The following is a 26,769-nucleotide window of genomic DNA, read 5'->3' on the forward strand; positions in this document are numbered from 1 at the left end:
TTGTCTGGTGAGATGGTCCAAAAGGAGATGAAGGAACTGTCAGTATAGAAGCCAAATGATGGTCCAGGTTAAGAAAGCTGAGGAGGGAAGCTGTGAGGTGTGGCTAGAGGTGACAAGAGGATGGAAATGGTAGTTCGCTGGGGATGGACATCGGAGAAAATGCCTTTTAATGATGTAGTCCCTTTAGGAAACTGTGTAATGTTGTTTTCTTTTTTTAAGTGGATATATTGTATGTGTATTTGGTTCAAGAATTTTTCTTTTTTTTTTTTTTTTTGACCACACCTTGGCATACAGGATCTTAGCTCTCCTACCAGGGATCCAGCCCACGCCCCCTGCAGTGGAAGTGCAGAGTCTTAACCACTGGACCACCAGTGTGTGTGTTAATTGCTCATTCGTGTCCGACTCTTTGCAACCCCATGGGCTGAAGCTCGTGAGGTTCCTCTGTCCATGGGATTCTCCAGGCAAGAACACTGGATTGGGTTGCCATTCCCTTCTCCAGGGGATCTTCCCGTCCCAGGGATCGAACACGTGTCTCCTTGCGTTGCAGGCAGTCTGAGCCACTGGGGAAGCCAAAGAAGTCCTGTAATATGTTTTTGAGAGCAAATCTGATTTAGAAACCATCCGTCCTCCACTCTGTGCACTCTGGCAACTTTCCCAAATTAGTTGTCTGTATTTTCAGAAGAACTCTTGCTCTTTTATGTTAAGTAGAAGTGAAGTGATGACCAAAGTGAAGTGAAAGTTGCTCAGTCGTGTCCGACTCTTTGCCACCCCATGGACTATACAGTCCATGCAATTCTCCAGGCCAGAATACTGGAGTGGGTAGCCTTTCCCTTCGTCAGGGGATCTTCCCAGTGCAGAGCTCGAATCCAGGTTTCCCACATTGCAGGCAGATTCTTTACCAGCTGAGCCATCAGGGACTCTTCTCCAGCGGATCTTCCCGACCCAGGAATCGAATCAGGGTCTCCTGCATTGCAGGCGGATTCTTTACCAACTGAGCTATCAGGGAAGCCCCTAAGTTAAGTAGAACAATCACCATAAATAGGTACCTGAGCAGGATAGCTGGCTCCCTTTGGCCCCTCGGTGCCAGCAAAGAGCAGGGGAATGATGGGCCAGCAGCTAGGGAAGGATGCTGCCAGTCCAAAGTGTAGGATTAAAGTGTTGACAGGAGTCTCCTAGCTCCAGCCTGGGACTTCCTGTCTCCTTCACAACTTAGTTAAGTAAATTTGCCTATCAAAGCACCTGTGGTTTCTTTTCTAGCACAAACTCCTCTTAGATCTCTTCACTATCTTGCCCACTTACCAGGAGGAGTTTTGTACATGATAGAGCAATGGGTTGTCATCCCAAGTTATAAAAAAGCATTCCTCCAAGCAATGTTTAGTAAATAAACATAGCCTCCTAAGAACATCCTATTTTGCATTTCCTGCCTCACTTTGATGGAGCAAATTGAGTTGGTTCCTACCTGCCACATCTGATCAGTTCCCTTAAAAAAAAAAAAAAGATAAATACCATCCTTGTAATGCTGATGCTGAGACCATTTGTGCAGGGACAGTTCTTAAGATCCTTGACTATCTTGTGATGAGATACGTTCTCAGGTTGAGACACTGATTTTCTGATGAACTCAAGTCCTTTGTTCTTATCTTCCAGATGTGCCCCATGGATTTCAGGTGAGCTTAGACAAAATGCCTGTGGAAGGAGAGGACCTGAAGCTGTCTTGCACAGTGAACAAGTTCTTGTACAGAGACGTTACCTGGATTTTGCTGCGGACAGTGAACAACCGGACCATGCAACACAGCATCAGCAAGCCAAAGACAGCCGTCAGGAAAGAGCACTCCGTGACGTTCCACCTCGTCATCAAGAACGCCTCCCTGGAAGACTCGGGCACCTATGCCTGCCGAGCTAGGAACATGTACACAGGGGAAGAAATCCTCCAGAAGAAAGAAGTGATCATTAGAGGTGAGCACTGCAACAAAAAGGCTGTTTTCTCTCGGATCTCCAAATTTAAAAGCACAAGGAATGATTGTACCACACAAAGTAATGTAAAACATTAAAGGACTCATTACCAAGTAACAGTTGTCTCATATCATCTTGATTTATTGTCACTGTTGCTCATTTTCCGGCTCAGAGGAGAAGCTCCTCCCAAAATGAGTTTGGCGATGATAGGAATAACAGTGAGCCCGCCTGGGGCCCCCACCTTGGGGCACCCCGTTTGGGCCAAAGGGGTCTGCCTTTGGGTTCCTCTCTGGGGCCGACCCAGTGCACGTTTGGATTTGGAGGTTCTGTTGTGTTTTGCTCTTTGCTGTCTTCTCCCGCCTAATAAACGACAACTGGGGACTGACCCTTTCCTTCCACTTTAATGCCCACCCCTTTTTATGTTGATGTTTCCAAGCTGCCAACCTGAATAATTTAAACAGATGCTGGTGTCTACCAAAGATGGACATGGATTGGTTCACTGGCCAGCCCAGAACGAGGGACACTTGAACTAGAGACTCTGTCGGACCTCTGCCGGATTTTATTTCCTGCTGTTGCTTCTGCTCTTTGACTTGTAAATAGCACCTGGATGATAGCAAGTTATAATGCTTATTTATTTGAAGATGCTTTTTTTTAATATGTTAAGCACATTAATTTTAAACTGGAGCATCTAAGATGGGCCCCAGAGGTGCAAGGTGTTGGGATCTTAAAGCTTTATCACAGTGTGAATTATAAAAGTCCACTCAGACCAAGCCCAGTTCTCTCCTGCGATCCCAGCAGCTAGTCAACTAGTCCAGTGGGCTCCCTCCTCACTGCCCCTGAGTGGACCACATAGCCATTGACAACACCTGAACAAAAAGTGGATCACAACTTCATTTTCAATATTCTTGTTCCTGATTAAAGAACTTTACCCTGTTCGATGGATGCCATTCAACGGTGTACCATAATCAATTTATCAAGGAAATAAAGGCTATTGTGACCAGAGGTTTAATGCATTTTCCTAAACGTCAATCTCAAATTTGTCCATCAAAAAAAAAAGTCAACTTCCCTCATATGCAAATGTTAATAGGGTTTTTTTCCCCTGGGGATTAATGGCAAAATTACAGAAGCAGGACTCAAGAGTCACTTAAAAATGTATCCCATTTTCCAATCCAAAGAGATTTGTAATCTCTTTGTTTTCAGCTTGCATTTGAGGGGAAAGTGACTTTTTCACCAATTTCATATGCATTGTTCTGTTGTTTTCATTTATGATTGATCATTGCCTGTGACTTGCCTGAACTACGGGAAAGCAAATTCTAATGACCAAAATAGCCAAGGCTGAGAGCAGCAGTGGCTGGACTGGGTAGTAAGTAGGAGGTGACAGCGTGACAGCTCCTGAGGCTTGGGAACTCACCAGACCGTTTCCTCCTTTAGGTAGCAGGCTCTGTCCCACGGCTAAACTTGTCTTTCACGTGGGAATTGCTTTTGTCAGATGTGAAGGAGTAAACAATAGCTTTTCCCCAGATTGCCACTTTCATGGAGCCCCAAATGCTTTGAAAACAATTAGCAACCTGGAAGTTGTCAGCCCAAAGGAAAGAATAATCAATTGTATCTGGAAATTTTACCTATGGCTCTTTCGCCTGGCGAATTGTTCATTATAAGTCAGTGTTCCTCCAGGAAACAGTGCCTTAGTGCCATAGGACTTGGGGGAGGGGGGCACTCGTTTTTTTTTTTTAATAAAGCTGAAAAAGCAAATGAAAAAACGTGGTGAATTGGACATGCAGAACCAATCATTTTCCGGGTAGGGGAAGGACATAGTATTTTACAAAGGATGATGTCAAGAATTCCTTAGAGTAATGAATCCTTCCAGAGAGTTTCAAAAAGAAAAAATATGATTGGGTGGGTTTTGACTTTTGTCCATTTGTCTTCTGGGTGTGGCATAAGGGTCGGGGAGGAGAACAAGAAAGAACAAGGAGCCTGCTGTGGAGAATGACTGAGATGGAGTAGAGGGTGTGAGGCTGGTTCCTCAGGCCCCTTTCCAGATGGAGAAGAGAAACCACTTATTTGTGGGACCCGGCAGACCTCTGGGGCACAGATGCTGAGAGGAAAAGGACCTGGTCGGGTGCTATCTTTGGCTACTGATGACCAGCAGAAATATTCTGTTCATCCTGGTTTTCTCCATTTGAAGGGATCTTCTCCCCTTCGTTAAATTTTGGAAAGCAGCTATCTATTTCCATCAAATAACTCAGGTTTAAAAATATGGGTGCAATGTACCTTTTCTCTATTTAAAAATGCTGAAATAGATGACTATAAAGTGGGGATTGATTTTTAAAAGAAAAAGATTCCTTGGTTGATTTAGGCCATTTAGAAACTTGCCAAAAATGAGATTTTGCACCTAGGAGAACTTTTTTTTTTTTCAAACATGGGTACAGAGAGAAAAATCCTCATACTGTATGTTTCAGAAATATTGATATGAACTCTATTTAACTGAGAGTCCTCTGTTCATTCTTCAGTCTTTGTGCCACTTCTCATCTGATGTTCGTGTAGTACAAAGAGGGCTTTGGGGAGCTGTGCGTGACGTTTATGTTCAAACGTTCTCTTTCATATAAGCATTGTTTTCAGACACACCTGTCAGGGAAGCCAAATCCTGTCTGTGCTCTTGATGGTTCCAGTTTGTAGCCATGAAAATAATCTGGGTGTGATGGGCAGTATATTCAGGCTTCCTTTTTATAATAAGACCTATGGGTAATGATGAAGTGTTTTTTCATATTTAGTGCCTGGGAAATAGTAAATGTGCTAGAAGAAGCCACTTCAAGTATAACCCAGTGAACTGGGTCTGTTCTGGGTTTTAAATGAGCTGTGTCACACTTGGCTGTAAAATATGTGAAATAGTAATATGATGCTGTTCTTTATTATCTTGTCATGTTTCGTTGATATGTCTGGGGTCTTGACTGTGTAAAAAAACGTCAAAATTGTAATGATTGAGCATGTAAGACTTATCAAAGTGGAAGAGTTTGATATGTGGCTGCATTTTCAGTTAGGAAAAGCTACTTGACAGAGCGGACAGAATGTAAACCCAGAAATGTTAAAATGGGTCTGCACAACAGACTAGGGGAACTACACTAAAACAGGTCAAAGGATGGTTGCTGTTATGCATTTCACACTCTATCTGAAGAGTCGATACATTAGCACTCCTTCAGTTCTTTTTGCCTTCAGATTTCATTTTGTATAAAATGAGAAAAGACTAATGATAAGCTATGGAAATCCAAACTGAATGAGAAATATTTCTTCTAACAGACAGTCACCCTGCCATGTCATGCTATATCAACATGTTATCAGAGTCATATAGTAACATACTTTTTAACCTGAGATTTCTCAACTGCTCTAATTGTTGTAACCACGCATTCCAGGAAACAAACTCACTCAGAAGGACAATGGAGATAGTGAAGTGCAGTTTATTACACTGGCGGGCCCAAGGCAGAGTCTCCTCTTAGCCAAGGACCCCAACCAGTTTTTGTGAAAACCTTATATACCCTAAGTGTACATGCCCAAACCCGCCTCCCCAAATGCCCTGAAACTCGTCTGAATAAAGGAAGAGAAAGATACAATCATAGTTAACCCGTTATTCATATGCCTTAAGCCTAGGTAGTTAACAGTAGACAATTATCAATAGGCCTGTGGTCATACCCCAATAAGCATAATAGAATTTATGATTCTATTTGGTTACACAGATAATTAGGGTGTTCTTTTAGGCGATAGAGAATCTAGGTATGAGCTCTGGGGCTCTTCCCTCCTGGGGGCCTGTTTTTCCAGTTGGTGTGTTATTTCCATAGATACTGGGCATATGGTCCAAAGTCCACAGCCCAGGATGGTGTCCTGCTTTCAAGATGGAGCCTGTTCTGTCTGTTTCCTCCTACATAATGAATGCTCATACAGAGAGTCTACCTGCAGGGAAAAAAAACAGAAAGGAGTGGGGACTCAGCAGAGTCCTGCAGGGACATGGAATCAAAGCCATTCATTGCAAGGTGTCATCTCTTAGAGCATTGTGGGTCAGGAAGATCCACTGGAGAAGGGATAGGCTAACCCACTCCAGTATTCTTGGGCTTCTCTGGTGGCTCAGACGGTAAGGAATCTGCCTATAATGAGGGAGACCTTCAATCCCTGGGTCAGGAAGATCCCCTGGAGGAGGGCATGGCAACCCACTCCAGTATTCTAGCCTGGAGAATTCCGGCGGGCTACAGTCCGTGGGGTCACAGAGAGTGGGACACGACTGAGCGACTAAGCGCACACACATACAAGCTGCTTTCACAGTGTTAGTTCAATGAGAGGAGGATATCAGAAATGGGAGAGTCAGCTCAGAAACCAGTCACACAGAAGTGTGAGTGATGCCAGAACTCTTTTGATTTATCTTCCCAGATGGGCCACGAGTGATGAGAAGGATGGTTTGAGACAATGGGAAAGATTATAGGAGCCAATTTTATCCTTCTGTCTTGGAAGCTTGACTTACCAATCCAGCACCTGTCCAACTAGAATGTATACACATCAGCAGGACTGACTCCATTAAAATAGAGATGCTGTACTCACGGGGCCTTGGGGTACTGCTGTTTCTGTGTGGGATTTTAGTGTCATAATGTATTGCCTCCTAATGTATTAAGTTCATTTTGTTGTACTATATTGGTTGGCATTTTATTAAAATAAATTGTATTGTATCATATTTGTATGTTTTAAGAGAAAGTAATATAAAATACAATATTTGTGCTATTATATAGTACAAAAACTACACACCTGTGCCTCTGTCTCTTGAATTAATCCTTTGGTCGTTTGCATTGGGGAAGGGATTGGAGGAAGGAAACACTCCTAATAAAAAGTTTTCAAAGTTCAAGAAATTCTCCTGTTTGGTCTGCCATCTTACAGTTTAGGTTACTGACTGCTGAGAGACACAAGCATGCCCTCCCGTGTTAGTAAGATGCAAAAATGCAAAGTTCGATTCGCTCATCACTATCATGTGAATAAAACACAAAAATGCAAAATTCAGTTAGCTCATCACTGTAACTCCCTCTGCAAATATGTAAAAATTCACTACCAGCCATATCCAAAATCATGTCCGTTTCCTTTTTAGTTCCTAAAATATCATGCAAAAATCTGTAAATTTTAGGAAAAAAAGCTTCTCTCAAAGAAAGGAAGGAAACTAGCTGGCCAGGCAAAAACCTTGATACTGAAATCTAAAAATACAGAACTGAGTTCTTGATTTTCCTCTGTGTAGTAACTTAAGAAGAAGCGGTAGGCTAACCACAGAGGAAAAATGGAGGGAACAAAATATGAATGAACACTTACAGTTGAGTTTTGCTGTTTTTCTATTTCAAAGTGTCAATATGCATATATAACGAAAGAATGAGACCTACCAGTAATAACAATTCCCTTTCTTTATCCACTAGATCAGGAAGCACCCTACCTCCTGCGAAACCTCAGTGACCGCACAGTAGCCATCAGCAGTTCAACGACTCTAGATTGTCATGCTAATGGTGTCCCAGAGCCTCAGATAACCTGGTTTAAAAACAACCACAAAATACAGCAAGAACCTGGTAAGAGACTTTTTTCCTTGAGTTTCATCTTTCTCCTCAGCCTCCTACAATCTCTATGACTTTCTTCCAGGATGTCTAGAACTGTTGATAGAACTGCAAAAATCATATTTGAGCTCTGATTCATGGTTAAGCTACTTCCAGGGAAGGATACTGAAGTCAGTTCTTATATAGACCATATTACTAAGCCCGTAGAGCCTTCCGGAGGCTGCTTTAAATCAGGCATTCAGGGGATTTCCTGGTGGTCGAGTGGTTAGGACTCAGCTTTCACTGCCTGGGGGCCTGGGTTTGATTCCCTGGTCTGGGAGCTAAGATCCCACAAGCTGCCAAAAACAATAAAAATAAAAAACTGTGCATTCAGAAAATGGTAAGAGCCACTCAGAAAATGTTTCAGTTCATCTGGACAACAGGGAAAAGTGAGGAATTAGTTCCTCCAAGTCGAGGTAAAGCAGAGCTTTGAATGCCTGGCATAGCTGAAGTTCAGAGTAGATTTATAACTCCTTAGTTCACTGATACCGATTTCAATGATTTGTTTTAAAAAATATTTAAAATTATATTTTGGAATACTGATTAAAAAAAACACTTAAACTGATGGTCATGTGTTGATCTTCTTTCAACAAAAAAAAAAAACTAGACTTAAATCCACAAGTATAAACATTATCTGTTGTATGTCTCTTATTTAAGATTTGTAAGGATTTTTTTGTGTGCACCATTTTTTTAAGTCTTTATTGAATTTGTTACAATATTCCTTCTGTTTCTTTTTTTTTATGTTTTGGTTTTTTGGCCACAAATCATGTGTGATCTTAGCTTTCCAGCCAGGGCTTGAACCAATCCCCCGGCTTTGGAAGTACAGTCTTAACCACTGGACTGCCAGGGAAGTCCCTTAAATAAAATTAAAATGAACTTATTTCTAATTTTGACTAGTAATTACATTTATAGTAAAGATAAACTTGCCATTTATTTGCAACATCCCAACAACCTAATTCAAATATCGGCAATGTGGAATCCTCCTTCCATGTGAATCGTCTACTCAAAATGAAATCTGTTTGTGTTTGATGCACAGAAAAAGGTTCTGGTAGAACGTCACCGATTTTAAGATATCTACAAATATCTTAGGCCGGACACCAAGCAGGTCCAAAACTGATCACATCACATGATTCTTCTCCTCTTGTATAGACACCATGTATCCATCATCCACACCAAAGGTGGTCTCCCTTCTTCCCCTTCTTCCTCTGGTCCATCAGGCTGGGCAGGTTGTACAAAATATGAACTGTTTCTGCTTCCCTCTTGTCAGTCTCTTGGTTCAGGTGCTCACTATCTACTCTTTGGACATCTGCAGGCGTCTCCTAACTGGTCTCCCTACCTCTCTTCTCTCTTTCCATCTTTTTGCCACCCAGTTGCCTAAAATGTCACATCTCTGTTCCAAGTCCTCCGCTGGCTGTCCATCGCAAGACCAAGTTCAAGCATCTGACAAGGAAGGCCCTCCACAGTGGTCCCTGCCTGCTCCATACAGCTGTATGCTCCCCTGCCTTGAACTCTACATTCTAGCAATTGCCACGCTTTTGTAGATCACGGCATGTGTTACGCTGCTTCAAACTCTATGCTTTGTTGCTCCTGTGTCCCCTCTGCCTGGCATGTCTTCATGGAAGACTGACCCACCCCTTCAGATGCAGATTGGGTGTTTTCGCACCAGAAAGCCTTACTCAACCCCTGCAAAGAGAAGGCAGGTCCTCTAAGAGTCTTTATTATCCAGGAGTATTTCTGTTCTCTTACTGAGCCATTTTGTAGTCATCAGTTCATGTGAGTCTGTATTATCTACGCATATTGCTACTGTCCTCTTCCTGTGCTGTGTCATGCTCTCTTCCTCTATGTTTATCATCATATCATGCCCTCATCCTGAAAACATTGTATTTCACGTTATTTGTATCTTGTCTTTTTGTCCTCCAAACCTGTCGGAGTGGTTGACAATCCATAAATGTTCCGTGAATGAATGAATGAATGGAGTGGTTTTCAATAAATCTCATTCTATCCTTAGCAAGCTCACTTGGTAACACAAATACCTAGACTTTGGGTGGTGGGGAGAGAGGCTTTATCATAGCATTTTTAAAGCTAAAGGGACTTTTGGACTGTCTTGAGTTCCATTTGGAGAATAGAAAATATAGGTGCAAAGAGGCAAAGTGACATGCTACTGAGAAGGATAGTTTCACATATACATTACCAAGTGTAAAATTAGATTAACCAGTGGGAATTTGCTGTATGATGCAGGGAGCTCAAATCTGGTTCTCTGTGACAACCTGGAGGGGTGGGACGGGCTGGGAGGTGGGAGGGAAGTTTAAGAGGGAGGGGGCACACATGTAACTGTGACTGATACATGTTGATATAGGGCAGAAACCAACACAATACTGTAAAGCAATTATCCTCCAATTAAAAAAAATTTTTTTTTTAAAAGAAAAAGGATGGTTTCAGAAAAAATTCATCCCTTGCAGTGTTCTAACAAAATAAAAGGATGAATGGAATATGTGAATAAGCAAGCAACTTGGGAAGCAATGTCTGTATAGACTCTCCTTAGAGATTCGGAGTTCACATTAGTATTTTATTAAGGACCCAAAAAAGTCCTATACTGAAGAAATCAGGTAGGATTGTGGTTTCAAGTTCTATGTTCCCCAAAGTGACTTGATCACAAAATATATTTCATATTTTATGAAATGTTATTATGAGATGTTGGATGATTCTTTGAAAGTAGTGAATTTGACTTAAATTCAGTTTTCATATTTTGGATGTGGGTTAGAGTCGAACTAATTTGAAAGCCCACAACCATTCTGGAATTAGAGGAGAGACAAGAAGTTATTAGAAACAGAAAATATTAAGAGATTTTGAGAGGGTTTGAACCTCCTGGGTCAGAGAATTTGGGAAACTTGCTTATCCTTACTCTCTGAGCCTCTGTTTCCTTATTTATAAAATTGAGATAATACCTACCACATAGGAATGTAGTATGGTTTAAACGAGTTAATATAACTAAGTTGACCTACAGTCATGGCTTACTACCTTCCCATACACCTCATTTATACAGAAATTGGCCCATGAGTTGTCAGAATTTGTTGAATGGTATCAAAGGGTTAATTAATGTCATCTCAAAAGTCAAATGACTAACAAAAATGTATTCCTCACAACTGTTTCTGATCTTCCAAGGGCCAAAAGAAGACTGTCTATCAGTATAAAGAGTCATATAAATTATATGAAATCTTTCCTAAATACCATTCTAATATGCTATTGGGGTGGTGGGTTAGTCGCTCAGTCATGTCTGATCCATTGTGACTCCGTGGACTATAGCCTACCAGGCTCCTCTGTCCACGGGATTCTCTAGGCAAGAATACTAGAGTGGGTTGCTATGCCCTCCTCCAGGGGATCTTCCCAACCCAGGGATCGAACCTGCGTTTCCTGCATTATAGATGGTCTCCTGCATTGCAGACAAATGCTTTGCTGCCCAACATGCTATTATTGAGTTCGGCTACACTACATTGTCGACTTTCTGTCTCTCTTCCCTTTATTCATGCTTTAAAACTGCTATAACTTTTTGGAGAGGAATTTCTTAACTTTTCTGGGGATAATCTCTTGCTTACATGTATATAGTATTTGTAAAGTTTCATATGTAAGATTCTCATTTGAGGCAGCAAATTCAACAGCCAGTGCAACACACTCTATGACTGTGACCCTTTTGTCCATGTGGATAGATAAGTGAAGATCACCGATAACCAGAGTGAACATCCTTGACTCACTGTTTGTTCCAAAGCTGATATCAAAAAACATCAAGATCACTGGCTGAAAAAGACTTGAGAACTAGTCCATCATATCCTAAGCCTTTGAAAGCGCGACTCAGTTTTAGTAACCTGAGAATAAACTACTCCTGTTAAACACTTGAGATGCCTCTTTTTATACTAGGCCTGGCAACTCAAAAAGAACTCATATACCGAGAGCATTTTGGTGACATTGGATCACTGACAGGATCCAGCCCATTATCACTGTTTTTTGTTAAATGACAACTTACTTGATTCCAAAAACAACAGAGAGTTAAGGCTCTAGACAAGTGGGGATGAAATAGCTGGTAAGAGAAATTAGGGGAGGGAAACTTCTTCCCTAAGCATGCAGCCCAGCGAAGTGTACTTTCAGGGGACGGGAGGCCCTCTCCCTGAGGTACCCACGGGTCGGGCTTCCTACTGCCAGCTGCACAACCCAGCACAACGGCGGGCTTCGCTGGGCCTCGACGGCACGAGCCCAGCCTGCGAACTTCCATCTACCCCCACGGCCCCCTGATGGCCTACCCTGGCTCCCTAACCTAGAGGATGCCCCCAGCCTCTGGCCACCGAGGCCCCCTTTCACATTCTAGGGCACACATCATGCTGCGTTCTGATGTCGAGTTTATTTACAGCCCAGGCCACGTCGTTGAGCATGTCACTCAGCTGTTTTCTGGTTTCACGTGTGACTGTTAAAACCTTTGAAGATATGCTATCTTTATAGGCCTTCCTTATCAAAAATAATAATAAAAATGTACTGAGCGCTCACCAGATACCCAAGGAGCTGTTAAGAGTTTACGAAAGTCTCATTTACCCTCTATGGCTGTCGACCAGCATCTGAGGCAGGTGCCGTTATCAGCCGCATTTCCAGATCTGTTTTGACTTGACATCCTCTTGTTAGGCGCCCGGTCCTCGTTGAAGCCCCTTACTAACATTGCTTTGTTTACTCCTCCTACCAATTCTATGGGGTTTGCTAAATTATCATGCCTGTTTGACGAGCTAACGGATGAGGAAGCGGAAACATGGGAGAAATGACTGGGTGGTAGGGTTAGTGGGTAGCAGACCGAGTTTAAACCAGAAGAGCAACCCTGACACCCAGGCCCTGGATACAGATACACCATGTGGAGCTAAACGCTAGTTCCCATCACTCAGAAGAAAACAGACAGACACTAGGTTTTTTTTTTTTTCAGGCACTAGTTTTAATTGACCTTGCGGGCATAAATCAGCATTGAAAACAAGGAAGATTTTCTCATGTCCAACTCTTAGAGTTTAAGCTTCCTAAAAACTTCACTGAATTTTTAAAATTTATTTTTTAATGTAAAGCACATTAAAACCATTAAAGCATTTTTTTTAAAGTGGACATGCCATATATAAAATTAAAAATTCTTTTGAACCAAAATCCAGTTACTTTTAAATCTCAAAATGTCCAAAATTCATTCTGTATTAGCCTTACAGTCTTTTTACTCACATAATAAATGTCATTAAGGTTCTGGTTTGTGTCTGGTGCTGTGCTAAGCTCTGTGAATACAGCGCTGAACAAGAAAATGAAAATCTGAATAAGCACATATCTAATATAATAGTGTGTTTGAGTGAATACAACTTCTTCAAGCAGCAACAACCATGTGTGTCCTAACTCACTAACATAGGTCAATAGGCACCAGAGTTAATGAGTCTAAAAGCTGGAATAAGGTAAACTATTAAATGAAACAAGTAGAAAATGTGGCTCCATCACAGGATTAAAAGATCTTTAATATGATAGATAACTGAAAAAAATACATCCTTTATGCTTTTAGTTAAAATATTTTCATTTTAATTCCTAATGCTGAGCATACAGCAGGTTCTCAATCATCCGTTTTTAGTGGAATACATAGAATGGAAGAGAGATAAAGAGGAAATAAGAGAAAATATGTGATAAAGGAAGGAGAACCCCCAAACTAGACCCAAGTCAAGAAGCAACTGGGAACGATTAGGAGGGATGGTAGGGTACAAAGTGTTGAAAGGAGGCAATTTGAGACGTATTTCCTTTGAAGGGACAGGTGACCAAAGAATGGAGCTGCTAAAGTGAGTATAATATAAAGGACCAGACATGAAAGAAAAATGTCCTGTGATAGGACCAGCACCAGAACATCACTACGAGAGCCCTAAGTTGGAGACACGTTCTCTTTGGCAATGGCTCTTTTGAGTACGCTTCGATTCTTAGCAGTCTACAGACAGGGAAGCTCCTTTAAGAAACATTCTTCTGCTAGGCCCACCATGTCTAGAGTTTGCACCCAGACTTGGAACAATGTTACAAAGTCACCTTGGAGAACTCCTGGTTCCCCAGAGTGTCCTGGTGACCCCTCTACCCGCCTGCTGACAGGACTGGCAGTTACCCCAAATGATCAGAAATTCCCCTTTCTAGCTCACACTCTTCCCAGATTCTCCAATGAGGTTCTAAGATGTTTCATGCTGTGAGAGCCAAGTAAGCCCAAGAAGAGGGGCTGCTGGCCGGGGGCTTCGGAGTGACACAGTAAGGAATCAAGGTCGGTTTGCAAAGCAGAGGTGGCAGGAGGCAGGTCCAGCTTAGGGCTACACCGGTGTAAGCAAGAGCCACCTCCCAAATGGGGGCGCAGAGAAAGTGGGGTTCCTGACAAGAGCCATGAAATGTTGAAAAAAGTACACTCTTCTCTAAAAATATTTCAGAGAACAGAAAGTGATAGTGACCTGTGATGCTGTTAGTAAAGCCCGAGAAACCATCATCAAAATCTCTAGGATGGCAAGGCATTTTCAGGATATTTTAAGATTAAAGCAGTAGGGTTCAAACCACAAAGACTTTCAGTTCAGTTCAGCCGCTCAGTCATGTCCAACTCTGCAACCCCATCGACTGCAGCATGCCAGACTTTCCTGTCCATCACCAACTCCCGGAGCTTACTCAAACTCATGTCCATTGAGTCAGTGATGCCATCCAACCATCTCAACCTCTGTCGTCCCCTTATCCTCCCACCTTCAATCATTCCCATCATCAGGGTCTTTTCAAATGAGTCAGTTCTTTGCATCAGGTGCCGAAGTATTGGAGCTTCAGTATCAGTCCTTCCAATGAATATTCAGGACTGATTTCCTTTAGGATGGACTAGTTGGATCTCCTTACAGTCCAAGGGACTCTCAAGAATCTTCTCCAACACCACAGTTCAAAAGCATTAATTCTTTGGCACTCAGCTTTCTTTATGGTCCAACTCTCACATCCATACATGTCTACTGGAAAAACCATAGCTTTGACTAGACAGACCTTTGTTACAAAGAGTTTAGGGAGAATAAATTCCATCTTGAATGGACAGAGGCTGGAAGAGGAATCACTGATCAATATTCCTTCCTAAGTGAGATCTTGGTCTCTAGAGTTATCATTTATCTAATGATCTATCATCACAGTGTCACTGATGCAAATCTCTGTACCCATAAGCGATTATTCAAATCAAGGTGACTGTCCTAGTACCCAGGGGACAGAATTACACCTGAAGCGTAAAGTGGTTTTCATAGATCTGGGAGAGATGCTGAGGAAAAGTAGAGGAGAAAGATGAATGAGGAAGCTGATGCCTGGGGATGATAAACTGACTGTCACTCTCAAGCTATTTTTGCTTGATTTCCTAGAACAATAAAATTCCGAAATGTCTATTAACCTTCCACAAAACTTATAGAGTAATTGCCTTTTCTTCCTTGTGGAAATGTACCCTTATGGTGCAAAATAGGTTAAGAAGCACTGCAAGAAAGAAATGAAGCCACGCTGCCCAGGCACACGGAAGGCAGTGAGTGGGAAGTGAGTAGGTTCTGTCACCTGGCCTAAGCTAGTCAGTCAGTTCATGCGATCGGTGAAGCAGCCATTTACGTCATCCCTTCCTCTTCCATCAGTGTCTCTAAGGTAAGGGGGTCCAGGTACCCAGACAAAGAAGGGCCAAGCCCTATTAGCAGACACCCCAGTAGCTCTTCTCCGAGAAGAGCTCTTCTGATAGAATCTGCTCAGGGTTTGGTTTAGTTGTATCTCTGACAACAATATAAGCTTAAAGGACATCCCTAACGTGGCAGAGAACTGAGGCTCAGCTCTTTCCTAAGGATAAATGGGCATTTAGAAGGTGAAAGGAGTAGAGTTGGGGGTAACAGCAGAGAAGATATTTGGTTGGCTGGCACTGCCAGAGTCCAGAGCTACAACCAAAAACCCTAGAGAAGAGAGGATGTCCAACTCCAACCACAGCTCTAAGCTGATGAAAAAGTGGAGGAAGTAATTCTCCAATTACTAGCTCACATTCAGCTGCTTCAGTGAGACGGACACATGTATGGCAGTGGACTGTAGGGTTTACATCAAGAAAAGTAACTTGACCTGTGAGTAGAGTCCCGTTTTGAACTGGAAATCAATAGGAGTTATTATGGAGACTCAGTCCTGACACCCTCAAATCTCTCTCTCTATCCTCGAGTTCCACCGTATTTAGCTCTTTCTTGTATCTACCTAGCATCATGTCATATCCTAATGCTTGGCCCAAGGAAGACGACTTGGATGCCTCTTTCAGCCCATATCCTCAACCCCATTCAGACCAGAAAAGCGTCCTGACAGCTCTCAGCCACAGCAAGACCCAGCCGAGCACTCACACACGAGCCGGCACAGACTCACTTGTGTGAACGAGAAGCCCCTGCTAGTTGTTTACCTTTGGTTGGGTGCCTCTTTTGAAGTCCTCTTGAATGTTCAAGTGAAAAATTTGCAATGTAAGAAATGGGAAAAAACTTGCAAATGTGAGCATCACTTTAGAACAACCTCTCCCCTAAAAAAAAAAAAAAAGTGGCGAAATACATGTAACAAAAATTTTACTTTTTCCTTTAAAAGTGCCAAGTTCAGTGGCAGTAAGTATATTCACAAGCTTGTACAACCATCACTATCTCATTTCAGAGCTTCTGCAGCACCTCAAATGGAAACCTCATACCATTAAAGCTCTTCCCTTCCCACTGTGAATTAACCTCTTCTTTTGATTCTTTCTGTGACCTCTTGGGATGCAAGGAACTGTACTTTGAGCATGGCCACAACCAGCAGCTTGTTTTGTCTGAAGAGCAAGTGATGTTTGAGAGACCAGTAGCAGAGAAAAAGGAAGGGGGAGTAAGAAAAGCAAAGAAGAGAGAAAGAAAGATGGATGGGGGTTGGGGAGGACACATTCTCCCAGAGACTGGGAAGGGGCTCTGCCTTGTCCAGGGGTCACCAACTCCAAGAGCCGTGGTCTGAGCTCCTGGAGTAGAAGGGGGTCTCCTTCCCCAATCCACATTTTCCCGCTTACATGGAAACCTAGGTGATTATATTGAAAGAAAACTCAGATACTACCTGGCTTAAGTTTACTCCTCCATCTCTTGGCAAACTAATGCGATGAGGCCTTTCTACTTCACAAGTCCAGTATTTGCACGGAAATGCCTCCTTCTCCCAAGGAGGAACTTGAAAAGCTTAACCAGGACCTAAAGTGACACCTGGCGATGCAGTGGGGGTCAGCACTCTACCCAGTACAATTAAGGAAAATATGCCAACAGATACATTCTCGGATCATCTAATCTGTGAGCTCAGCAGGACGAAATCACTGCTGAAAAAGCCAAGTCAAAGAAGTTCATTCCTCCTCCACCCACACACAATCAAAACTTGATTTTTGTGTAATCTGCTACTAAGACATCTTACACAATAAGATTGTATATTAGTATAAGTAGCCATCTCATTCAACTCAGTCATAATTCAACTATCATGAAAACTCACACACAGAAAACATACTATAAGTCGTGCCCCAACCCTAACACACAGACAGACACACACACACCCCCCATCTCCCCTTCCCTCTGTAGGGACCAGTCTCCTGATGGAATAAGTTTTGGTTTGTCCTTTTATTGCTTTAATCCAAATTTGTAAATTTTGGGGACTTCCCTTGTGGTCTAGCACTTCCACTTCAGGGGACGCCAGGTCAATCCCTGGCTGGAGAACTAAAATCCCATGTGCCACGCAGCCTGGCCAAAAGAATTTTTCTTTTAATCGTAAATTGTAGGGAAGCATAAATCTGCTTTACTTGCTTCAAAAATATTTCATCATCCTATCCATAGTCAGTATCATAAAGGTTTGCAAATGTACAAGTATTTGGATCCAAATAGCTTTTAAACTTCCTTTCAGTGGTTCTTTGCTGATGGTAGAGACTTACACCATTTCATTTTTGTAATAAAAAATTACTGTTATTTATTTTAACTAAATTAGTAGTACATGAATACCTTTTAATTGTAAATGATCACATAATAACCAAAATAGAATACACTATAAAATTGTCTCTTGGGGGAATTAACCCATGATAACTGTTTGATGTGTATTTTGTCAGATTTTTCCATTTGTTTATTTATATATGTGCATTTATGCAAATATGTATGCGAGGGTGTTAAGTTGCTTTAGTTGTGTCCGACTCTTTGTGACCGCATGGACTGTAGCCCACCAGGCTCCTCTATCCATAGGATTCTTCAGGCAAGAATACTAGAGTGGGTCGCCATGCCCTCCTCCAGGGGATCTTCCCAACCCAGGGATCAAACCTGCGTCTCTTATGTCTCCTGCATTGGCAGGCGGGTTCTTTACCACTGAGCCACCAGGGAAGCCCATGCAAATATGGGGCATAGATATTCACGGGGCAAATGATAGCTGGGATTCACTCATTCATTCACAGCTGTACCCTGAGCCAGCCCTGTACCGGAATACACGAGGTGCTGGAAACAAAACAGGGACCTTGAATTTATATCCAAATGAAAAACTACAGGTAATAAATCTAACAAAACTATAAGCATATAGCATACAATCAGATAGTAGTAACTGCTATGGTGAACAAAATAAGGTAATGGATTACAGTAGGGTGATCTGGGAAAAGCCAACATCTCTAAGATAAATCTGAGTTGAGCTCACACTCTGTGTTTTGTTTTATGACTTGCTTTTATCACAATTTATTTTGGAGATCTTTCTATGTACATATCATCTGCCTAATTTTTTAAGCAGCCATGCCCTATAATATGGTATGTGTTCCCATAATTTATTTAGCTATTCTTCTACTGATGGAAAAATACCTTCTTGCCTTTAACCCCTTGTGCAATGCAATACTATTTCTTGCCTGAAAATGGTCATAGAAACGTTACTATACTACCCACAGAAAGGCCACTGTAAGTGAATGTCTGTATCCTACCGTATAAATGTCTCCAACCACATGGAAGGGGCTATTGCAAATCTGGACACACCATAACAATTTGTTGGGGCAGGGACAAGGGTTGTGTGTGTTACATGTGTGGGCACACACGTGTCTGTGTTTATAATTTATAGACATACATAGTGAATAGCTAAGGTTTTACAGTTCATAACCACAGAGTTAGCACCACTTGACACCTTTTTTTATGTGCCCAAAGCATCTTGAAATACTTCATTGGAACAATAGTAAAATTCAGTGAAAGAGCAGGGGAAGAAAGTGCTTTTCACTTTAACGTGTTTAGAAATACATGTGTTTTGGGCACAGTTTCAAGGTCCTCACTTCAACCATAACCCCTTCAATGCATCTGGTTTATAATTTCTTAAGAGCTTTTAAAAAGTATTCTGTTATCATAATCCACTTTGGAAAGTCAAACTAGTGAAGCAATAGCCATTATCCCAAATGAAAGAAACTTTGTGGATGGCTTTTCCCTTATTCAGTGGTTGCATGAAGAAGAATATTATACAGCTTTTTTTTCCCCCATCACTGTCCTTAATCTAATTCTTTTCTTAAAGCTTCTCTTCTTTATCTTTTTCAAGGCTACAGAGCATAGAGTCTCACCATGGATCACATTGCCCATCAGATTGCCTTTAGACTATACGTTTTCAACATTTCACAACTCTCTTCCAACTTAGCACATTATTATAAGGCTGCATTTCACCATGTCTCAGATTATTCCATACTTCACTAACTTTTTTTTTCTTACATCTGTAAAGGCTTTGCCACAAGGCTTGATCTTAGAGTCAAATTGTCAATGAAGGAAGAAGTTGCATGGTGAACATTTGAAAACATTGGAATCATTCATCTTTTTAGTGCTACTTAATGAGCCATCATCCTTCATGTCTGAATTTTGTCAGCCTTTGAAGTTTACTAAACTTGAATTTCTCTTCCCCAGATATAATTTTTCAAACCCCCAAAGTTTGACTAGATATATAGTATCTCCTTTGTGGTATTTGTGGAAAATCAATCAGACATCTAGTTTTCTTGGGACACCTTTAACCATCCTGAATCTATATTTCTGCTCTTCTGATCCTTATTTCAGATACAGCTCTTAGTTAATGAATTCCTGTGAAAGTCACTCAGTTGTGTCCGACTCTTTGTGGGTCACTATATTCAGTCCATGGAATTCTCCAGGACAGAATACTGGAGTGGGTAGCCTTTCCCTTCTCCAGGGGATCTTCCCAACCCAGGGATTGAACCCAGGTCTCCCACATTGCAGGCGGACACATTGCCAGCTGAGCCACAAGGGAAGCCCAAAAATACTGGAGTGGGTAGCCTATCCCTTCTCTAGGGGATCTTCCTGACCCAGGAATCAAACCAGGGTCTTCTACATTGCAAGAGGATTCTTTACCAACTGAGCTATGAGGGAAGCCCATGAATTCCTTTAAGAATGGCCAAGCTAAAGGTGTGATTATTTACTAGGTGCCTAGAATTGGATACATCATTCTAGCTACCATTTATGGAAAATTTATCATATACCAACCTCAAAACTTTTATCATTTAGTTGGCAAGCCAAGACTATCATAACAAAAATTACTTTTTATTTTATTAAGCGTAACTTTCATTCCCTACCATCAGTCAGACATTTTGTTGTATTCTAGAGAAAAGGAACGGAGAAGGCAATGGCACCCCACTCCAGTACTCTTGCCTGGAAAATCCCATGGATGGAGGAGCCTGGTAGGCTGCAGTCCATGGGGTGGCTAAGAGTCGGACACGACTGAGTGACTTCACTTTCACTTTTCACTTTCATGCCTTGGAGAAGGAAATGGCAACCCACTCCAGTGTTCTTGCCTGGAGAATCCCAGGGACGGGGGAGCCTGGTGGGCTGCCGTCTATGGGGTCGCACAGAGTCGGACACGACTGAAGCAACTTAGCAGCAGCAGAGAAAAGGAAAATGGGTAAAACTTATTCCTTACCTTTGAAAAATGCACACATAATAGTTACAAAGTCAATTCAAAAATATGCAACGCGAAGGGCATAAAATTCCATCAGATACAAATCAGCACCTCTGACAGGTGATCACAGGATGCTTCATGGAGGAAATGTCATTTGAGCTGAACTTTGATGGATGAAGAACAGAGTTTTGACAATGATAAATTGTAAGTTTTCATGGGAATTATCATGATTTTTGTGTTTGGAATTTATTTAAGCAGTCCATCTAGAAAGAAGCAGGCCCACAATTAAATTATCTCAGGAAAACAGTACAGCATCATGTTTCTGAGTTCTCCTTGTTCATGAACACCCAGAGGGGAAAGAGAGTATTCAGATAAAGTGATTCTTCAAGGAACCCAATGCCATTTTGCATAATAATGAGAATTATAACTTTATCTAGGAGAATATAACTGAAAGGCAATATATTTAAAGAGAAGATCCTAAAGCTATCAAATGATGTAAAAGAAGACCTAAGTACCACAGAGATATTTGGTATTCTTAGATGGGGACATTTATTAGTAAGTTGAACCACTTGTGAGCCATTTTTATAGGTCAAAATATTGACAGTTTCATTTGTTTCAACCTAAAAATAAATAGGACAGTTTCCCCCAATGTACTGAATTACATAAATTCAGAGAAATTCCCATCAACATTCCAACAGTGCTTTTTACAGAATTTGACAAGCTAAACCTGAAATCTGTGTTGTAGTGTAAAAGGGCCAAGACAATTTTGAAAAAGGCATCAACTCATACCAAATATTAGGAAGTGTTATCAAGCAATCCTAAGTTAATCATGGATTCACTTGTGTAGGATAGATAGGTCATTGTGGAGCCTAAAAACAGAAGAACAAATATGTGGAAACTTAGTATCTGACAGAGCTAACTTCACAATTCAGTGAGAAAAGAACAGATTATTCTATAAGCCTTGCTGGCATAATTGGCTATTTATACAGTAAAAATTAGGTCCTTATCTCACACAATATACATACTCCCTTCAAAAGGAAATCTAGATGTATTAAAGACCTAAATGAGGAAAAGCAATCTGTTTAGACAGATTTTGAGGGGAGAAAAGTATATAAGGGAAATGCTTTATGATATCAGAATAGGAAATAGTTCTTTAACAAGTAACAAAAAGCACAAAGGATAATGGAAAGGTTGATACATTTGACTTGCCTTAGGATTTTAAAAGTCTTTGTATTAAAAATCCACCATAAACAAAGTTTAGAAGACTGCTGATAGAATGGAGAAGACTTGTAACAGATTGAACCAACAAGGGCTCAGTATCCAAAACATATAAAAAAGCCTAAAATCGTTGAGAACAAGATACATAGGGTAAGAGGAAAATGTGCAAAGGACATGAACTGGTAATTCGCAGGAAAAGAAGCCCAAATGGCCAACCAAACTGAAAAAAGATATTCCACCCAACAAGTAATCAGGGAGATACAGATTAAACCCATATCAAGATGTTTACACCCAAAATATTGCCATTTAAAGACACCTGAAAACACCAAGTATTGGTAAGTAAATGGGAAAGGGGAGTGCTTGCTTGTTGCTGGTTAAAGTGTAAATTGGTATATTTTCAAAGACGGTTTTGTAATAATTGATAGTGTCAAAAATGGGTATACTCTACAACCCAGGACAAGGAGATATAGTATAACAATGTACACATAGCTATGTCATCTGTGCATTTTTGCCTTCTTGGTAAAGATCAAAAGAGTGAAAACTACCCCACAGTAGAGAAGTGAATTTTTTTTTAATCTGTGGCTTTTTGATACAATGGAATATTATACATCAGTTAAAAATTAACTGCATCTGCATGTATCAACAAAGATAAATATTAAAACATTGTAGAATAGAAAAATATCCAAGTTAAAAAAAGATATGTACTATATCATACAATTTATTTGGAATTTTTAAAACCACAATACAGTATTATAGTCTATAGAGATAAGACATTTATGTGGACAAAGCACAAAACCTGCATGAAACTGAGATGCACCAACTTTAGGATAGTGGTACCTTTGGAGAGAGGGAGAAAGCATCTACAAACTTCATTTATATAAAGCAAAGGTGGAAAAATGTTGACATCTGGTTATCTTAATGGTGAGCACAGGGGTTATGTTTTTCCTGCACTTTTAAAATCTTTGAAGTTAATCACAATGAAAAACTTAAAGGGGAGCCCTCGTTAAAAGGTGAGCTCCACAGCAGAACAGAGCCTGTATCACAGAGAATAGGTTGTATAAAGGTAGTAACAGGTTAAGGCGTTCAGGAAACTCGGGAAGACAGCTATAGTCAAGTGTGGGCAGAAGATTGGAGGAATGGGGGAAAGAATGAGGGGAGTAACCGGCCTATTTTTGTGAGAAAGGGAATAAGGGAGAGCAGAGGAGGAGAACAGCGCGATGAAGCTTCGGAGCCTGATGATCACACGTCCAGGTCCGTGCCTTTGCCGTCCTGCAGCGTGCGGCCAAGCCAGAAAAAGGAGCTGTGCTTGTTGACTTTGGACACTCTCTCACCCCTTCTCCTCTCCTCCACGTGGTGGAAGAGGGACCCGGGCCAGATGATGTCAGCTCGTCAGCATCTCTGGCTCCATCCTCTCACCTCTCCAGTTACACATCTGCCTCCTTGGGTGCAGTCCAAGTCCTCTGGCTTTATTTGATCACGCCGTGAGCCTTAATTTGGGATCAGAGTGATAGGAACTTGGTTGGGATGCAGGTCAGCTGCAGTGGAGACGATCATGGGTAACTGGATCACTGCTCTTCCTGACGTCCATTGCCCCGACCACCCACCGTCCAGCCACGCTTTCTCTTTCTGGGATCATCCCTTACACCATACCTTACTTTTCAAAGCTTTCACTTAAATTATTTGTACTGATTCTCATAGCAAATACCATGGAGTAGGTACAGCAGATGGTTTTTCTGTTTGTTTGTTTCACAGATGGGGAAACGGCCCCAAAGGGATTCAGTGATCTAGCCAAGGTTACAGGGGAAAGCTCTGCTTTTTTTTTCCAGAACCACCTTGGACTCATCCCTGGTCTATTCCTGGATCCAGTAAAGCACCAATCCCTGTGGCTTGTTTCTGCAAAGTGTCTGCTTCCATTTCTTCCCCTCCACTTCCTTTCCCACCATCCAGACTCGGAGCCTCATCGTTCCTTGCCTGAATGACCACTTGGTGAGCTGGACTTCCAGATACCACTTTTTCCTCATTCCAGTCCATCCTGCATTCTCCTTCTAGACTAAACTTCCTTAAACACGGCTCTCATGTCATTTCCCTCAAAAGCCTTTGTGACCCTCTCCTTCTCCAATGAATGAGAACTCCTCAGCCAGGATTTCAAAGCTCTCCTTCATCTGAACTCACCTTCCCAGTCGACGACTCAAAACAGGTGCTTTGAAAATAAAAACGGCTGAGGAAGACATGACAGAATGTTCCAAAACACACATACACACACACAGATTAAGACAACTCGCATTTTTTCTCTATCAAACCAACAAAGTTGTGTGTTTTGTATTTTTTAGATGCTTCTGCTCAGTCCTGGCAGGAAAGTGATAAAATTGTCTCTCACCTTCTGCTGGCCCAAGTGTTAACTGGAATAATGTTTTGGGAAGGCAGCTTGATTATATGAATCAAGAGCTTTTGACCTAATAGATCTGTTTCTGAAAATCTATCCTAAGGAAATAATCTGAAAAAAAAAAAAAACAAAAAAACTTTATGCTTAAAGGCGACCTTGCACTATTGTTTATAGTCATGAGTGATGAGACATAACCTAATACCAACCAATAAGTTACACGCATCGAGGGGTCAGTGTTTAGAACTGTATAAGCATTAGGAAAACCTTAACAGCATTTCACAACTGGATTTCTTTTCTTTCTCTGCCAGCACCCTATTTCACACCTTCTTCTCTTGCTTCAAACTTCCAAATTTCCTTCCTCCTCCTCAATTTCAACCGATGAGTACCTCTTGTTTACTGAGAAAATGTATCACCAAATTGTCGGATCTACCTGTCCCATCCTGAGCTCTCCGGATTCCTGCCCAAGGTCAGTTTGGCCACTGATTTCCATCCCCTCTCACTTCTCCTGGTATTGTTCCTTCTGGGTCCTCCTCTCTCCTCTTTCTCCCTCAGTATCTTTTTCTCCCTCCTTCCTTCCCTCCTAGATTATTCCTATCAGCACATGAACATGCTATAAAATTTCACATTTCAAACAAGAGTTCACTCCTTGACCTCGTGTAGGTCTCCACCCCCATCTCTCCTCCATCACCTCCTATTCTCTAAGTCATCACGCTTCTGCCTCAGACGTCACTGAAGCAGCTCATTGTCAAATCCAGCAGTTCATTATCTCCTATCTTTGTCTTCCTAGTTTCCTAGCTGCTCTGAATGCAGCAGATCCCTGTTCTCCTCTGTGAGCCCTCTCCTCAGATCTAGGACTCACGCTCTCCTGCTTTTCTTGCAACCTCCCGGGGTACTTCTAAGCCTCTGCTGCTTCCTCTTCCCCTAATTCCTGGAGTTCAGGCTTCAGACCGGCCGGACTCACTTCCCATGAGCTGGTTTCCATTCCCCTGGCTGTCCCTGCTTCCCAAATGTTGATTCCACTTAGCTGGCTCTAACCCTGACCTCCATGATGCTGGCAAAGATTGAAGGCAGGAGGAGAAGGGGGCGACAGAGGATGAGATGGTTGGATGGCCTCACCGACTCAATGGACATGAATCTGAGCAAACCCCGGGAGACAGTGAAGGACAGGGAAGCCTGGCATGCTGCAGTCGGTAGCAGAGTTGGACACAACTGAGCGACTGAACAACAATATCCCTGACCTCTTCCCTGGGCCCCAGTGAAACCTCCTTTGGGATGTGCCGCGGGCCCCTCACAAGACAGAACTCTCAATTTTTCCCCCTCAAACCTGCTCCCCCACAGGAAAGGTACCAGTACCCTCACAGTTGTTCAAACCATCACCCTTGAAGTCACACATTTATGACTTGGTATTTCATGTACCACACGCTAACCCATAAGCAAGCCTTCACAAAGATCCCCGATACCACCAATTCCTACCACTTCCAACAAACACAGTTGCTCCAGGCATTTCCCCTGGTGCTACAGTGGATATGAATCTGCCTGCCAATGCGGGGGACATGGGTTCGATACCTGGTCTGGGACGATCTCACAGGCCGTGGAGCAACTAAGCCTGTGTACCACAACTACTGAAGCCTGAGCACCCTTGAGCCCGCCCTCTGAAACAAGAGAACCACCGCAGTGAGACATCCACGCACTCTAACTAGAGAGCAGCCCCTGCTCCCTGCAACTAGAGAAAGCCTGCGTAGGGCAACGAAGAGCCAGCGCAACCCAAATAATGACTTATAATTAAACATTACTTAAATTAAAAATTAAATTATTTAATTGGAAAAAAAAAAACCACAATCGCTCCAGAACAAAGCCACTGTGTCTTTCTCTAAACAAGCTCCTTCCTGCCCCCACGGGCTTTCAATTTGTTACTTCCTGTCCCTGAAATGCCCTTTTCCATGTCTTCACCTGGTTCACTCTAACCCACCTCTCTGGTCTCTGCTCAAACGTCACTTCCTCAAACAGCCCACCTAAGATAACTTCCTCACCCTCCTTAACCTGTGACCCTCCTTAACCTGGCTCATTTTCTTCACAAACTTTCTGGCCACTTGAAATGACGTTCTTTATTTGTACTTCTCCCAAAGTATAACTGAAGCCCTGTGCAGGCAAGGACTGATTTGCCCTGCTTATCATTGTACTACCAGCATGTAGACTAGTGTCTGGTACCTTGCTGTTGTTTAGATGCTAAGTCGTGTCTGATTCTTTTGTGACTCCGTGGACTGGCCCTATAGCCTGCCAGGCTCCTCTGTCCATGGAATTTTCCAGGCAAGAATACTGGAATGGGTTGCCATTCCCTAACCCAGGGAATCTTCCCCACCCAGGGATTGAACCCATGTCTCTTGCATTTCCTGCATTGGCAAATGGGTCCTTGACCACTAGTGCCATCTGGGAAGCTCAAGATTAAAATATTATGTCAATGAACAAGCTGTGTAAAAAGGCCACTTTAAAAAGACTAAAGGGGGACTTCCTGGTGGTCCAGTGGTTAAGACTCTGTGCTCCCAATGCAGGGGGCACAGGTTCAATCCCTGGTTGGGGAATAAGGATCCCACATACTGCTTGGTATGGCCAAAAAAAAAAAAAAAAAACCCTAAAGGACACTTGACTGGGAGTGAGACCATAGGTTTGTTTGTATTTTTACATTCTTTATGCTTTCCAATATAT

The 26,769-nt window shown here is 42.0% G+C and overlaps 1 protein-coding gene across 1 annotated transcript in view; it reads left to right on the plus strand.

Moving 5' to 3' along the window:
- FLT1 (fms related receptor tyrosine kinase 1) overlaps positions 1 to 26,769 on the plus strand; it is a 197,828-nt gene that overhangs the window by 109,386 nt on the left and 61,673 nt on the right. Inside the window, exons 13-14 of the mRNA XM_043477541.1 lie at positions 1,645 to 1,953; positions 7,383 to 7,529. Of these exons, the coding sequence (XP_043333476.1) occupies positions 1,645 to 1,953; positions 7,383 to 7,529 (456 nt within the window). The remainder of the gene's footprint in view (positions 1 to 1,644; positions 1,954 to 7,382; positions 7,530 to 26,769) is intronic.

The sequence above is a fragment of the Cervus canadensis genome, chromosome 9 (genome assembly GCF_019320065.1).
Source record: "Cervus canadensis isolate Bull #8, Minnesota chromosome 9, ASM1932006v1, whole genome shotgun sequence".
Classification (NCBI taxonomy): domain Eukaryota; kingdom Metazoa; phylum Chordata; class Mammalia; order Artiodactyla; family Cervidae; genus Cervus; species Cervus canadensis.